Here is an 18,184-nt window from a genome sequence, read left to right as displayed (position 1 = left end):
CTACTCCAAGATGTGATATACTCCTTAACAACCTCTGTGAGTGTTTCAATGGTAACATGGCTATTTTACTAGCTAGACAGAGACCCATATTGTCTATGCTAGAGAGGATTAGGATGTATTTAATGAAGAGGATGACCAAACAACGCCTCGCTGTAGAGAAATGGCATGGGGACATAGGACCTAGAATCTTCAAAATCATAGAGAAGAACAAGTCCTTGAGTGGTGAAAACATTGCAGAATGGTGTGGGGACTCATTGTATCAAGTTACAAATCTGTATGGTCACATGTATAGAGTTGACTTGGCACTGAAGACATGCTCTTGTGGTCGCTTTCAGTTATCAGGTAATTGTCATGACCTTGAACTTGTATTCATTGCACTGATATTATTCGTGTTATTAATCCCTGAATTTGTCAGGTCTTCCTTGTGCTCATGTGATTCAGTGCATTTGGCAAAGGGACGAGCAACCAGAGAACTACATTAGTGAATGCTACAAGAAGTCAACGTACATGAATATCTACAAGCACAAAATCTGTGGAATTAAACTCATGGAGCAGTGGCCCGACACAGGAAAGACACCTATGGGAATGCCTCCCAACAGAGTAGGACCAGGAAGGCCAAAAAAACTAAGAAGACTCGAGCACGATGAGATTGTGCCACCACGTGGGACTAGAATGACCTGGAAACATGTCACAGTCAAATGTTCTGGTTGTGAAAAGTATGGCCACAACCTCACTACATGCTTTAGAAGACAACAAGAAAATTTGGTAAGGTTGTACACATTTTGTTAACTTTATTGGCAGATTTCTTGCTTTAGAAAATCACTGCAATGTCTATAAATGTGGTTACATTTCTTGATATTGCAGAGACAAGAACAACGTCACTAGTGCAAAAAACATCATTGGGTGCGACTTTTTTCGCACCTAAAAGTCAAAAGTCGCACCAAATGATACCTTTAGGTGCGACTTTTCCGCACCCAAAAGTTCGCACCTAAAGGTCCTGGGTGCGAAAAGTCGCACCCCATGGTCATGACTTTTAGGTGCGACTTTTTTAGGTGCGACTTTTGATTAACCTAAACTAATAAAAACTAAACAATCTAAACATATTATTAAACTAATTACAATTTCAATTTGACAATTTCAATTAACCTAAACTAATCAAAACTAAACAACTTAAACATATTATTAAACTAATTACAATTTCAATTTGACAATTTCAATTTGACAATTTCAATTAATTAACCTAAACTAATCAAAACTAAACAACTTAAACATATTATTAAACTAATTACAATTTCAATTTGACAATTTCAATTAACCTAAACAAATTAAAACTAAACAACTTAAACATATTATTAAACTAATTACAATTTCAATTTGACAATTTCAATGAACCTAAACTAATCAAAACTAAACAACCTAAGCATGTAAGTATTAAACTAAAAAACCTAAAACTAATTAGAACAAATTTCATTTAATAAATTAATTACAACTAATTAACTAATTCATTACAAATCAATTACAAACTAACTAACTAATTATAAACTAAACTACTAATCAAACTAAACTACTAATCAAAATACTAATCAAATTATGAAAAATACCTAATGAAGCGGAGGGGCTGGTCGGAGGCTCGGGACAGGTCGGAGGAGCTGGTCGGAGAGGCAGCAGCGGAGGGGCTGGTTGGACGGGCTGCAGCGGAGGCTCGGTGCTGGTTGCGGAATGGCTGGTCGTCGGAGGGGCTGCAGCGGAGGCACCGGCTCGGTGCTGGTTGGAGGGGCTGTCGGAGGGTCTGGACGGGGGGGCTGCAACGGAGGCGCTGGTCGGAGGGGCAGATGCGCGCGGAGGGGTTGGTCGGAGGGCTGGTCGGAGGCTGAGAGAGAGAGAGAGAGAGAGTATGTGTTAGAGAGAATGGGGAGAGACAAAGTGAGGATAAAATCTAAGAGTGAGAGGGATTACCTAGCCGACGAAGGTCGGAGTGGCGGCGGCGACGGAGCTCGGAGTGTGGTGGTGGTCGGAGAATTTTTAGGAGAGAAATTGGAGAGAGAGAAGCTTAAGGTTTTGGCTCGAGTAGAATGAAAACCGAGCAAAACTTTAATTTATATAACCCTTTGAATTTGGGTGCGACTTCCTTTTAGGTGCGACAAAGTCGCACCCAATGATATTTGTAAAAGAGGGGGAAAATTTGGCCGCTGAAAAATTTGGGACCTTTGGGTGGGACTTTGTCGCACCCAATAACCCGTGTCAGTATTTTTGGGTGCGAATTTTCGCACCCAATGATATTTTTACCAAAAGCGGGGGAAAGTTGGCCACTAAAAATATTTTCAGCCTATGGGTGTGACATAGTCGCACCCAATAGTTCTGAGAGACTTTTGGGTGCGAAAAGTCGCACCCAAAGTCAAAAAAATCAGCGAAAATTTTCGGCGAGTTGTTTGAGTTATGGGTGCGACAAGTCGCACCTGAAAGCCTTATTTGGTGCGACTTTTGGGTGCGAAAAGTCGCACCCGAATGTCTGCCGCACCTGAAAACAGTATTTGTAGTAGTGGTCAAGCTAGAGATGCTCAAGATGAAGGATGTGGAAGAGGACGTGGCCGTGGAAGGGGACGTGGACGTGGTGGAAGATCAAGCCAATCAACTCCACAACCCACACAACAAGCAGTTAGTACGAGCCAATCAACTCAACGACCGGCACAACAAGCACCGATAAGGGTAAACTCAACAACCCTTAAACCCAATTCTGTTATTTGTATGTGGTCATTACTCATAACCTTTCTTATTGCAGCGAAGTCCTCGAATGAACCGGGCCCCAACCAGGCGTTTCGGCCTTCTACCAAGAACTTTATTTGGAGATTGGATGTAAAGGCAATGAAATGCTTTTTTTTTTATCATGTACTGGTTTTTTTTTTTTTTTTTTGTGAGAAGTTCACAACACTGAGTACTTTTTTTGGGTGACAAGTTAACAAAACTCAATGGAAAATCTATGAATTATGTGTATCAAAACTGGTTCTTTTTGTATTGACAATGTATCAGATTTGTGGCTTTTATTGACAAGTTGTTATGGCTTTTTATTGGCAATGTATCAGATTTGTGGCTTTGACAATTTTTATGGCTTTTTATTCATTACTAAGGTATCAGATTTTTTGTCAATGCCAAACTAAAACCAAACTTCAGACCAAGCTAGAAACTACCACATTCCATTACAAAATACCAATTTACATTACAAAATACCAATTACAAACTTTAGACCAAACTTCAACTATCATAATCCCCAAAACATTACAACATAACTTGACAATTACATCAGTCTCACTTAACAGACTTAATAAACAACCACAATCAATTCAAAACATATACTTATTTGAAACAGATGACATAAACAAGAGCAAGCATGACGAGAACCATATAAAACTTGATCTTTTGTGCTTCTGTAGTTATCTACTCCCTCAGTCTATTCAGCTCGTCTTCGTCTCCGTCATAACCATAATTCTTTGACACTTCAACTTGTTTCAAAGCAGCTTCAAGATTGTTAATCCTTTTAAGTAAACCAGGAATTATTTGAACTGACCTTTTACACATCTCAGGATCAACCCAAATCAATATACCACAACCTCTATCATCGGGACTCTGCTATAAAAACAAGGGCACGAAATCAGTAACCCAAAACAACAACGAAGACGAGAATAGGAAAAATACCAATTACCTTGTATTTTGAACACCCATAAAAACGCCGACCAGGATGATCATCTTTCCGGGCCGTCCGCAGAACACACGCATTCTTGCATCGACACCGCGGCCTCTGCTTGTCATCGGAATGGCCATCGTCGACTCCGTCAGAGTAATTACTCGTGGAAGACGACGCCATTGACGAACAGCAGATTGGATTTCGGTTTTGTTTCGAGAAGAAGGTTTTTTTTTCGCAATCTAGGGTTCAGACCAAATCGCGATTGAGTTTTGATTTGGGATTTTCGATTTAAGTTCTTTCTTCTATTTATTATTCTAGCTTATTTCATTTAGATTTTAGTTTTCAATTTCTTTTTCACTTCAAATAAACTAAGTCAGGGGTAAAATCATAATTCCATCAATAAAGCCTTTAAAATCATGCCATATCATCAAAACGTTATAATTTAACGTCCAAATACTGACGGAAGTGGCTAGTTGTAACATGTGTCTAAGTTCTGAGTTGAGTTCTGCAACATTTCCGAGTCCAGGGGGTGAAATGTAATCGAGGTACGATTCCAAGGGGGCAAAAATGGGATTTATTCTCTTTTTTATTTAGTTATTCAAAATAAATTAAAAATTAAACAACCGTTTTACAGAGATCATCCTTTGGCTTGCCGCTCGCGCCTTATTTGATACAGTTTCCAATGAAATGGCTGCTCGGAGTTCGGACTTCGTACCCATATCCAGTGGTGTCAATTGGGTTATGTTGTTTATGGGTCATCCGGTCTGATCTTCTTCCTTAGGGATTTTGAATCGGCTCGACCCACTTTAAAAAAAATCGGAATAAATTAGACTATCCGAAGAGCCCGAGATATAGATCTTCAAGCCTGATCCATGCTCAATCTTGACCCGATTTGAAGTCGACCTCTTTATGTATCTTCCAGATGAAATACATTTTTATGAATAAAAAGTTAAAAACTATTTTTTTTTTTTCTGTAAAAATATGTTTCCACACTTATAAATCAAGTTTTTATATTAAAAATTGCTTTTATCTAAGGTTTACTATTTTTTAGGCCCGATTTTCGCCCTTTTAAGTCCGGGCATGAGCTCGGGCTTGGCCCTCGGTTGAGGCTACGGTCTTAATCCCCAAACACGGCCTGACCAGGCTCTCCAATAAAAGGGCCTAGACCGGAGGTCCAAGCGTCCTTTGACAATCAAGGTTTCATGTTTTAAAATGCTTTGAAATTGTTGTATAGTTATATGATTATCAGTTTTAAAAATTAATGTCATTTTAGATGTGCATAATTAATTTTTCTTTCATCATGGGATCATTCATTCGATTAAGTGAATGATTCTTTACAGTATCCAAGTTTGTACACAATTAAGTTTTCTTTCATCACTTAATCTCTCATTCGATTAAGTGAACGATTTTTTACAACATCCAAGTTAAAAATACTTTCTCGACAATTATAATATCAACCGAAAAAATCAACGCAAGTGCAATGTGCAAATATACTTAGTCTTTCTTTGACTGGGTCATCATTTTTTGCAAGAAACCCCCGTATCCCATTTCTTCTAAGTTCAACAAATTTTACATGTAGATTGATTTCGCCATGACAAATAAATCTAAATCATCGCTGGTAAATGAAAAGAGGCTCGAAAAGAGATTGATTTCGGATTGTAGTTGTTGATTTTCGGTTGGTTTGTTTGAATAATTTTTTTTTCGTCAGATTTTCCAGGTTTCCAAAAAAAAAAAAATCGTACTGTCGACAATGTCAATAAATCATGTAGATTATTGATGATCGTGTAAATAAACTAGACATGCGAAATATAAAAGAAAAAAAATGATATTTCATTGAAGGTAGTTTTGTACAAAAAAACTATAAGGAATTCATACTTTTGGATTAATTTTGACATTGGATTTTTGTCCAAAAGTGCCGAAGATGTCACAGTTCAGAAATAATCCCTAGTAATTTTGTCATGATTATAATTTTTATTGATATTTGGTAAAAATCTTCCAAACAACTAATATTCTTATCCAAATCCCTTTAAAAATCTATCTATTATTTGATTAAAGCACTATTATGATAGATAGTCTTTGGCCACATTATAACCCATGAATTGCGCTTAATGTGTGAATGAATTCCAAAAAAGAGGTCGCTATGAGTTTCATCTTGTTTTTGGAGAGTCGTTCTTCATAAGAATGAGTAGGGCGCCGACGTGATGGTGGTGTGGCGTCACCTTGCCTTGTCATGTTAGGCAGTTAGATAACGAGTTTCAGTAACTCTATTTTCTTCCTTGTATAGGTTGTGAGCTGTTGGAATGGATCTAGGGTTAAGAAAAGATTTAACGCTTCAAACAAGCGGCGGAAAATAAAAAATTTCTTTTTAAACAAGTAAGACGTTTTTACTAACCTAGACAAAGAGGAAACACATGTTTATATTTAAATTAAAACTATCTAAGAGCATTACACGTTTACTAACCTTTATCGAAGCTTGATCGTTGAGAAGCTTTTGGAAAGGTTGAATCGCTCGTCTCCCCACTAAGCTCGTCTTTCTTCGTTCTTCAGGAACTCGAGTAACCACGAAAGTTTCTATCACATAAATCACTCGAGGTAAGAAAGAATAAGTGTGTGGGCACTTTTAAACATGACGACTCAAGAACAAGTCTTAGAGTCGAAGAGCTAAAATAAATACTAGGTCAAATGTGGACCTAGGTGCCAAGACAAAAACGAAAAGAGCTAGAGAGAGAGAGAGAGGGAGACGGGCGGCCACAATGTCTAGAGAGAGAAGCTCTCAATCTCTAACTTATGTGGGATGAGAAAACAATGAGAATGATGCCTCTATTTATAGGGGAAAGATTACCTTCAATAAGTTAGTTTCCTCTTCTATAGAATATCACATATTCATGAGCAAAATATTTGCTCTTCCTTCCCTATTCCACACATCCAAGCCCTTCTAGAAGGCATTGGATTTGTTTCCTCTTTTGCTTCTCCCTTAGCCTTGGCCGCCCAAATGGATTTCCTTCTAGAGGAAATTTGTTTCCTCTATTTTTTTTTGCAAGTATCTTTATACATCAATGCACAAAATAAACTCTCTCTTTCTCTTGGGTTTGGGCGTGCAACATCTTCTAGAAGTGTCTTCTAGATTTTTCTTCATTTGTTCATGACAACATAAGAAAAGCCCATTAAGAATTTTCAAGTAAAATTCTATGAAATTAAATTAATTCTCAAGGCCCAATTCACTTATCATGGCCCTGTGCAACAATTTGTTGTCATCATATAAAAATGTCAAAAAACTTATTTATTGACATTCATTTCATCATATGTCCAAAAGGACAAAAATACCTTTTAGATAATTTTCGTAAAACTTGTCTAGTTCTTGTTTTGACTTAGCTTCTAGTTTAACTAATCCTACTCGTAAAGCTTGAGCTTCAGAAGATACCTAGAAGAACTATAGAGTCTCCAACTCTCAATGTCCCATAACCAGACATCATAGATTCTCATAACAATCGTACTGGGATCAATAGTCCTTTGATCCTTAGATTGTGAATATGGAGTTTTAAGCAAACCATGAAGAGTTTGTTCATGCAAATCTACATTTGTCTCTTCATATGTTGTTAGGTTTGTTTAATGACTAAAGACTATAGTTTATCATAAAGCTTCAAACAGACAAGGAAGAATGAATGAACGTTTCAACTTTTATTAATAATTCACCGGTTACAAGCAAGAGTCTTCGTGAGACTATATTACATCAAATGTACATAAATAGAGACTGCAACTCTTCTTGTGGGCACCATTGACAACATGAGCCTCCTATTTTGTTAGGTAGTTGGACATATAAGGCCCCTATTTGATGTTGAGAGTTTTTCCGATATAGCATTGTGCTCTTATCAGGCTACTACACTGAGCCTCATAGTCATTCGTCAATACACCTTATAGATATTAAAGTCCGGTCAATCTTAGAAGGATTAGAGCGAGTTACCTTCTTCTCTTGGAGCTTAGATTCGGTAGGTTTAGAGTTGTTTTTTTTATACAGTTTTATGCAATAGCTTGTAGCCCAAGTGTTGTTACTTAGGGTGTCGTTTTTTTTTTTCACGTTGTTTAAAGGCTAAGTTACGAATTGTCATTTTGACAACTCGTTTTTTGTCTTGTAGCTGATTTGACATCTCAGCAATGTTTAAAAGGATTTGAATATCTTAAGTTCAATACAATCCATTTTTCATTCTTTTCTCTGAAACTATCTTCAATTTCACTTCTTCTTCATCGAGTTCTCAACTTCAATAATGTATCAGAGTGATTCCGCGCTTTCTAAGATTCCTTGATCATCTTCTTCTCTCTTTCTCGATTTCAAGCTTTCTGATTCTCTACGTCAATGACAGAAACTGAAGCTTCATTGACAGAGATTCGTAAGGAATGATCTGAAAAATCGCTTTTAACAAAGCAACGGTCCGAAAATCTTCTAGTTGAGGCGTGAATTCATCAATCTTTCACAAGATCATAATTCTATTGGCCTGTACTTCACAATATTTAAGTCAATTCACTAATATTTGTGCATTTTCAACCTGAATGTATTTGCACCTGCACTTGTGGAGGAAAGGTAAAATTAAGTGAGTTGGCCGAGTCAGAGTACGTTATGCAGTTTCTCAGGGGTTAGAGAGTACGTTATGCTCATTGAGACTATTCCTCCGATCAATAAGGTCTATGCCCTTTTTTTCACAGGAAGAAACTCAAAGATTAACTGGAATGGACTCTCTAGTTTGCAACGATCAGTCCAATTCCCTTGCTATGACGTCTCGCAAAGATCAAAAGAAGTTCAAAAGCAAAGAAAGACCTATGTGCACTCACTGCAAGATGTTATGGCACAAAGTGGATAAGTGCTACAAAATCCATGGATATCCTTCGGGATACAAATTCAAGTCCAAGAATCAAGTCAATACTGTGGAGGGATCATGCACTAATTGGATTCGAGAATTCTACATCAAGTGTGTCTTCTCCAAAGCTCTCTACTGAACAGATATACCAGCTCATCAATCACTTGTCAAGCCAACTTTCATCCTCCAACGTGATGAATTTTGGCACATATGATGAAGTCAACATGACTTCATTCCAAACATGTTTATATGGTTTGGTAAACTCAACTCAAACTTCGAATTTTGTTTGTAATTTTTGGATTCTGGATTTTGGTGCTTCCAAACACATTTGCGCAAAGAAATACATTTTCTCATAACTAAGATCCTTACAAAATTCCACCGTTACTCTTCCTAATTGAACTATTATTCATGTTGGATTTATAGGAAATATTAGACTAAGCAATGATCTTGTTCTACATAATGTTCTTTATGCGCCTTGTTTCAAGTTTAATATGACATCTATAAAAGCATTGACTAAAGATTCTAATGTAACTGTGTATTTCTCAAATGATTCATTCATGATGCAGGATAATAAACTTTTGAAGACGATTGACAAGGGTAGGAGCAGCGATGACCTCTACATCTTGTCCAAGAATAACTTCATCAACTTAGTTGTTCATATGAATAAAGTCTCAGCACATATATGGCATCAACGATATAGATAAAGCACGGCACTGCCGGGAGCTCAGCAGCCGACGAAGACAATATTTTTCGTTTTGTCGTTAAAAGTCGTTCAAAATTCGAGGGAACGGCATGTCGTTCTGTAAAACGATGCTCGAGCTATGAAGAACACGCTGCAGTTGAAGAACGTGAGGACGCCGACGAAAATCGTCGATTTTCGGCGAGCTTCGATTTTCTTTAATAAAAAAATCCAGATCTGAAAAAATGGAAAAAGAAAGAAAAATGGAAGAGAAGAACGATGGAGAGAGAGAGACAGAGAGTCTAGGAGATTTCAATTAGAGAGACTAATGATATAAAAATAAAATGTGTTTGTGATTGTTCTTCTTTCTCGTGATGTTTCAGAGTGAGTTTTTGTTTTTTTTTTTAGGTGAATTGTGTTTGAACCTTTGAGGTAGAGGAGAAGGCACATAAATAGAGTCATGCACATGGGTTGTGGCTCCCACACAAAAGCTTGGGAACAAATGGCTTTGAAACTTGTCAGAAGTTTATCATCATCGAAAACATCATGTCAATGTGTATAACTTGCTCAAAATTTTCTTTGCAACTTTCCTCTCAATCCTTTATTTTTCTTGCAATCTAATCCCACATTAAGCTTTGTGTGTGCTTTCTTGAAAGAAAAAACATAAAGAAAATATAGAGAACAATGTATTGGAAAGTGACCACTAGCATTCGTAAATTATACGTAGAGATATATATTTTCTATTTTATCAAATGTTATTATAAATATGATTCGTACATTAACAATTATATATATTTTTTACAAATTTAAAAATTGTAGATATATGTATTTATATATGTATATTTTTTTAAAATATATTATGCAACATTATTTCCGTTCGGTTTTTCATCGGCACGTCGGTTATCCATGGAAAACGGCATTTAAAAACGGAAAATAAGTTGCCTTTTTCCATATTTTTTCTGTTCGGTTTTCCGTCGGCATGTCGATTTTCCATAAATCATGAGACTCGAAACGACATCGAAAACGGCATTTGAAACCTTGAGATAAAGTATCTTGCTGTAATTGCCCTCTTGCTAAGCAACATCATTTACCTTTCATTTCAGCAAACAATTATTATGTTTCATATTTTGATCTTGTCCACTATGACATTCGGGGACCATATAGAGTTCCTTCTCATCTAGGACATAGGTTCTTATTGACTCTTGTTGATGATAGTTCTAGATTCTGTTGAATTTTTCTCATGAAACAGAAATCAGATGTTCATTCTATAATACCTCGCTTATGTGCATATGCATGTTTCTAACCAATTTTCCATTACTAACAAAAAGTTTAGGTCTGACAATACACATGCGTTAATTTTTGCAGATTATTTATCAAAGCATGACATTATTCACCAATTTTATTGTGTTGAAACTCCACGACAGAATTCTGTTGTGGAGAGAAAGCATCAGCACTTGTTAAATGTGGCTAGAGCTCTCCTTTTTCAATCACAAATTCCTATTCACACACCAAACTACCAAGCTGGAGTACGATAGGGGCAGAGGAAATTTCCGGTGAAGCGGTGAAATGCGTTAAAAGCATTTATCAACAATAGCATTTGGCTGTAGTTTTTAAACTACGACTGCGGTTTTCTTTCTGACATCTATCGCACTGGGGTTTTTTCACTTAATATTTAACTTAAGTTTTTTTTTTTTGGTAGTTTTTTTTAACTTATAAAATCATAGTTAAACTATATTACTACAATATTTACATGTAGTATATACAAATCTAATGTATAAAAACTACAGTGCTACAAAGTAGTTTTTTGTTGTTTAATTAATATATACTATATGAATACATATATATTGTAGTCACACTGTAACACTACATTGGTTTTCAGAAGTGTGATAGTATCATGTAAATTAAGACTACAATTAGAAATAGTAGTTTATATTTATGAAATTATATTTTAATAATATAGACTACATCTTATTTCTGTAGAAAATTTATGTGGATACAATTTTTTAATAAAAATATATATTTAAATAAATATAAAGCAAAACACGTTTATAATAGATTAATATACAAAAAGCACCTAATAACAATAGTACATGTATGGTTTGCAAAACTTAAGATTGATTTGTAAATCAATGTGACTAAAGACCTTACTCCTCGTCCACGTTTTGAAGTTGGGACTAGCCTCTCTCCTTTCCCCTTTTTTTAGTCTTCCTAGTCCAACTAGTGACAGGGAGGTCATTCACAATACTCCCATGAAGCTATATACACGAGTAAATGAAGAAAAAAAAATGTTACTCATATTGTGTAACATCAAAATCTATGTAGTTTCGTTTCAAATTCTTTTATCAACATTGCTCAAGATGTAAGATTTAATAGTCTCTAACCCGAACATATATGATTAGAAACATGAACCCTAAAGCGGAAGCGAAATGGATCAAGCGTTTACCTCCGGCCATTGTTGTGTTTTTCCGGCGAGCTCGGGACTCCGATTTCGGCGAGAATTTTGTGGTTCTTCTAGGCTCTTACTCTCTCTCTTAGATGGTGTTAGTTTCTGAATTGAATGGGTGAGCCTAGGGACCTCAAAATCGTTTATAATACATTCTCATAACCATCAATGAGAAATATTACGTTATAATGAATGTAATCAATTTGTTTAATTTCGGCTCTTAATTGTGCGTTATATTTGGTCGAAAACCGTTTGTATATGGACCATATTAATGGAGAGATTATTTCCATTGATATCAAACTAAAAATGGAAATATTCTTATATTCTCCCACTTGGTCCATATAACGAAGAACTCACATTAAAGAAACACAATATATGAATCATGGCGATAGGTTCTCTATGAGCGATTATTATCTTCCATGTATTACGATACATTAAGTTTCTCAATTCAATAGCCTTTTTAATTCTTTAGTGAATAAACCATATGTTTATTCCAGGTCCACTTAAACGATATTTCTCAATAAATATAATGAATGTGCACAACTATATGAGAAAAATCAAACTTAATATGAGTTTCTTAAGAAGAAATGTAGCGTACAATGAAAAATTACATCATGGAACCAAGTCCCATGCTTTCCACATGATCCTTAAATTTCTTTGGCGGCATGCCTTTAGTCAAAGGATCGGCAATCATCAACTCGGTGCTAATGTGTTGGATGACCACTTTATCATCTTTAACACGTTCTCTTATGGCTAGATATTTGATGTCGATATGCTTGCTTCGACTTCCAATTTTGTTATTCTTAGCCATGAAGACAGCAGCAGAATTGTCACAGTACAGCTTTAGTGGCCTAGAAATAGAGTCTACAACTCTAAGCCCAGATATGAAACTCTTCAACCAAACACCATGCGATGTAGCTTCAAAACACGATACGAACTCAGCTTCCATAGTGGAAGTAGCAGTCAATGTCTGCTTTGTGCTTCTCCAAGACACGGCTCCGCCAGCTAGCATAAAAATATATCCAGAAGTGGATTTTCTTGAATCAATGCAGCCAGCGTAGTCAGCGTCAGAGTAGCCAACCACTTCCAATTCATCGGTCCGTCTGAACATAAGCATGTAATCCTTTGTTCCTTGAAGGTATCTCATAACCTTCTTTGCAGTTTTCCAATGGTCAAGACCTGGGTTACTCTGATATCTACCCAATACTCCAACAACATATGCAATGTCAGGTCTGGTACAAACCTGAGCATACATAAGGCTTCCTGCAGCGGAAGCGTATGGAATATTCTCCATTTGTTCCCTCTCAAGGTCATTTTTCGGATATTGGTCCAAACTGAATTTATCACCCTTCACAATGGGTGCTACACTTGGTGAACAATCTTTCATCCTAAAATCTCTCAAGAACTTTGTTGATATAGGTCTCTTGAGACAAACCCAAAATGCCTCGTGATCTTTCTCTATGGATCTTAATGCCAATAACATAAGATGCATCACCCATATCTTTCATATCAAAGTTCTTTGAAAGAAATTGTTTCACCTCATACAGCATTCCATTATCATTAGTCGCTAGCAGAATATCATCCACATATGAAACAAGAAAACATATCTTACTCCCACTAACCTTTTGGTATATACATTGATCCATGACGTTCTCTTCAAAGCCAAATGAAGTGATGAGATCATGAAACTTTAAATGCCATTGGCGGGAGGCTTGTTTCAAACCGTAAATGGATTTATTAAGCTTGCAGACTAAATGCTCACGATCACTAGAGGAGAATCCTTCAGGTTGTTTCAGGTAAACCTCTTCCTCTAGGTCTCCGTTAAGGAAGGCTGTTTTCACATCCATTTGATGTAGCTCAAAATCAAAGTGAGCTACTAATTCCATAATCGTGCGAAGAGAATCTTTCTTTAATACAGGAGAAAAGGTCTCCATGTAATCGATTCCTTCTCTTTGAGTGAACCCTTTCGCTACAAGTCTTGCCTTATGTCTCTCGATGTTGCCTTGTGAGTCTTTCTTTGTTTTAAAGACCCATTTGCATCCAATGGTTTTTAAATCATCAGGCAACTCGACGAGATCCCATACTTGATTAATTGCCATAGAGTTCATCTCCTCAATCATAGCTTTGTGCCATAAGTTAGATTCTTTAGAACTTACAGCTTGTGAAAACGTTTCAGGATCATTCTCGGCTCCAATGTTGCAGTCCGTCTCTTGTAGATATACTTCATAATCACTAGGGATTGCTGATCTTCTAACTCTAGTAGATCTTCTTAATATTGCTTCACCATTCTCTTGATGATCTTGTTGTTCAATAGGTTGTTCAACATGATCTTGATCAGCAACTTGATCTAAAGGATCATCATTATTAGCTTGTGGAACTTCAATAGCTGGTTGTCGTACACACGATTGACCTTGAGGAGTATGTACGATAATCAATCTATCACTTGAATTAGAAGGTTGAGCTTCATTGTGATCCATTGCAGATACTGAGTCATGCAATTGGTCACTCCCACTAATCAAGTCATTCTCAAGAAATTTTGCGTTTCTTGATTCCACAATCCTAGTATTGTGAGATGGACAGTAGAATCTATAACCTTTAGACTTCTCGGCATATCCAATGAAATACCCACTTATAGTCTTAGGGTCTAGTTTCTTTTCTTGTGGATTATAAATTCTCACTTCAGATGGGCATCCCCAAACGCGTATATGTCGCAAACTGGGTTTCCAACCTTTGAATAACTCAAATGGCGTTTTTAAAACAGCCTTGGTTGGAACTCGGTTTAATATATACACAGCCGTTTTTTAGTGCTTCAGTCCACATGAATTGAGGAAGTTTTATTTTATTCCTCGTACTTCTCACCATGTCCATTAAAGTTTGGTTTCTTCTTTCTGAAACACCATTCTGGTCCGGAGTACCAGGCATAGTGTACTGGGCAACAATCCCATGTTCTTGAAGAAACTTCGCAAATGGCCCAGGTGCTTGTCCATTCTCTGTATATCTACCATAATACTCACCACCTCTATCTGATCTCACAATCTTAATTTGTTTACCACATTGTTTCTCTACTTCAGCCTTGAAAACTTTAAAGGCGTCTAAAACTTCATCCTTAGAACGAAGTAAATAGAGATACATATATCGTGAGAAATCATCTATGAAAGTGATAAAGTATTTTGGACTACTTGCATCCATGTCAGGACAACAAATGTCTGTATGTATGATTTCTAACAATTCAGCACTTCTCTTTGCACCCTTTTTAGACTTGTTGGTTTGCTTTCCCTTAATGCAATCCACACAGGTCTCAAAGTCGATAAAATCAAGAGCACTAAGTACTCCCTCATTCACTAACCTTTTAATTCTCAAAATGGAGATATGTCCCAATCTCCGGTGCCACAATAGAGAAGAATTTTCATTCATAATACAACGCTTCAACCCAGCAGTAACGTTTAAAGAGTTATTAGCAACATCATTTTGCAATGTAATTGAATAAAGACCACCAGACAGTGTACCATAACCAACAATTTCGGATTTATTTAATAATGTAAAGCCATTATCCGAAAAGTTAAAGTCAAAACCAAAAGGTACAAGTCTTGAAACTGAAATTAAATTCCTTGAAAAATTAGGAACATAAACGGTCTTTCCTAAACGCAAAATAAAGCCACTACTTAACACCAAATCGCAAGAACCGACAACCTCTACATGCGAGCTCATCCTGCCTCCTGAAAGGACGTAGTGCTCACTTCCCACTGGCTTCCGTAGGTTTTGCATACCCTGCAAGGTATTTGAAACATGGATTGATGAACCAGAGTCAATCCACCAAGTATTATGACCAACATCAGTTAGATTTGATTCATAACATACAAACGAAAGTTGAATACCTTTCTTGTCAAGCCAATTTTTGAACTTAGAGCATTCTTTCTTCACGTGTCCTTTCTTCTTGCAAAAGAAACACTTTGACTCTTTCTTTATGTCTGGTTTGACAGGGATCTTGCCTTTGTCTTTGGCACGATCTTTCTTCTTCCTTTCAGTGAAAGTTAGATTCACTTTCTCACCCTCTTCCATAGCCAGCCTATGTTCTTCTTGAACACACATGGTCATAAGTTCATTAATTGACCATTTATCTTTATGTGTGTTATAAGAAATCTTAAATGGGCCATATTGCTGGGGCAGAGTGCACAGAATGAAGTGAACCAGAAAGGTTTCAGACATTTCAACTTCCAATGTCTTTAACTGAGCCGCAATATCCCTCATGCGCATGATATAATCACGCATACCTCCTACTCCAGTGAGCTTCATGGATGAGAACTGCATGATAAGAGTACTTGTCAAAGCCTTATCTGAAGTGACAAATTGATCGTCTATTGCTTTCATTAAGAGACGAACTTTGTCATATTGCTCAATTGAACCCCTAATCCCAGCAGATACTTTGGTCTTTATGAACATAACGCAGAGGCGATTAGATCGCTCCAACTTTTCATAAAGATCAACCTGATCTGGGGTACTCTCCTCAGTAATTGAGGGAGGTTCAGGCTTCCTTATGGCATAGTCAATATCCATCCATCCTAGTTGAAGGAGAACTCTCTCTTTCCAGACCTTAAAATTGTCCCCTTTGAGTTCAGGAAATCACATTTAACATCAGAGTAACCTACAGTTTGACTAGCTGCAATTTACAGAAATTAAACATGCTTATTAAAATATGTTTTGAAGAAAATAACTATATCATGATTTACCAATGCAAAACATGTTTTAATGAATCTAAAGACATAAAACTTGCATGTGGGCTAAAGTTCTAATTCAGTTAGATTCACATAATTATGATAAAACTATCAAACTATGTTCCTTTTCCTAATACCTGTGGGTTAATTAGGAAATATAATTTGATATTTTATCCTAATTAATCATACAAATATTACAAAATTCCTGTGGGTAGATTCCATAATATAGCATATGATTAACCACAATTATTGTTTTATGTGATATTAATTCTAAATATACAATCTAAATTAATTAAAGATGTTGTGGCTATTCTTTAATTAATTAAGACCATATAAATCACAAACAATAAAATAAAGACTAAAATAAATAATATTGTGCTAGTCATTGCTAAATGTTATATGCATATTACAAAACAATAATAATAAACCGTCATATAACTTCTTAATTATTCTAACACAATATAATTTTAAAACTAAATATATGCATACATATTCTAAATAATGCAAATAAATTAATAACATGTATCAATTTATTTTATTTTCTATATAATATGACAATAAAGCTTATTCTTAATAAATAAAAATAAATAGATACATACAAAGGGAATCTTGTAATAGCAAGTAGAAGGTAGAAACATTGCACATGTACACGATTACACGTTATGACAAATTTGGCGTAATAGGCTGAATGTAATTCAGTGTAATAGCATGTATTGCACATGCACGATTCCATATATACACAGTTACACATAACAAAAAATGTAGGTCCCAAAAGGTAATAGGCTGAATGCAGGTTTTAAAAAAAATGCATAAAAGCCCAAAAAGAAAATTAATATCAGGCCCATTAAAGATTTTATCAGCCCAGGTATACAGCAGCAATTAAACGACAGCATGTATGAAAAACGACAAAAAAAAAATATATAAAACAGAAACGACTTGTCGTTTGCTGTCGTCTTCTTCACCCATCAAAACAAAATCTGACCCGCGAACCCGTTTAAAAAATCCGATTGTTTCTCCATCATTTCTCCATGGTTTTCAAGATTTTAAAGCCCATAATTGATAGAAAAACCATTTTAAAAAGATTGGACGTATTAGTTTTTCAAAACAACGTGTAACATGAAAACCCCGGAAAAAAAGAAATAACCACAATACCATTAACAACAAGGCAAAGGTATGGATACTCTGATACCAAATGTAAGATTTAATAGTCTCTAATCCGAACATATATGATTAGAAACATGAACCCTAAAGCGGAAGCGAAATGGATCAAGCGTTTACCTCCGGCCATTGTTGTGTTTTTCCGGCGAGCTCGGGACTCCGATTCCGGCGAGAATTTTGCGGTTCTTCTAGGCTCTTACTCTCTCTCTTAGATGGTGTTAGTTTCTGAATTGAATGGGTGAGCCTAGGGACCTCAAAATCGTTTATAATACATTCTCATAACCATCAATGAGAAATATTACGTTATAATGAACGTAATCAATTTGCTTAATTTCGGCTCTTAATTGTGCGTTATATTTGGTCGAAAACCGTTTGTATATGGACCATATTAATGGAGAGATTATTTCCATTGATATCAAACTAAAAATGGAAATATTCTTATAGCTTGAAGACAAAACCCAACATTAGCCTAACAGAGATATATATATATATATATATATATATATATATATAGAGAGAGAGAGAGAGAGAGAGAGAGAGAGAGAGAGATCTTACGATGGAGAATGGAAGAGACGCTGCATCGGAGGTATGTTAGAGAGGAGGGCGATGGTGGTCCAGCAACATCGAGCAAGAGAGACACGTGAATGAGAGACGAGAGAGTAA

At 36.1% G+C, this 18,184-nt stretch overlaps 1 protein-coding gene across 1 annotated transcript; it reads right to left on the bottom strand.

The window, feature by feature from the left end:
- Window positions 1–15,384: 15,384 nt before the first annotated feature.
- On the bottom strand, window positions 15,385–16,135 carry LOC149389340 (uncharacterized). The gene is made up of 2 exons (XM_089624427.1): window positions 15,527–16,135; window positions 15,385–15,419 (listed from the first exon to the last, which is right to left on the bottom strand). Exons 1-2 carry the CDS (start codon window positions 16,089–16,091, stop codon window positions 15,385–15,387), a joined length of 600 nt encoding a protein of 199 aa, XP_089480553.1. The 5' UTR covers window positions 16,092–16,135.
- Window positions 16,136–18,184: the final 2,049 nt, after the last annotated feature.

The sequence above is a fragment of the Urtica dioica genome, chromosome 8 (genome assembly GCF_054948205.1).
Source record: "Urtica dioica subsp. dioica isolate 48M chromosome 8, U.dioica_male_clone48M_v1_H2, whole genome shotgun sequence".
Classification (NCBI taxonomy): Eukaryota; Viridiplantae; Streptophyta; class Magnoliopsida; order Rosales; family Urticaceae; genus Urtica; species Urtica dioica.
Note: the sequence above shows the minus strand (reverse complement) of the source record. Positions and strands in the feature narration are given on the sequence as shown.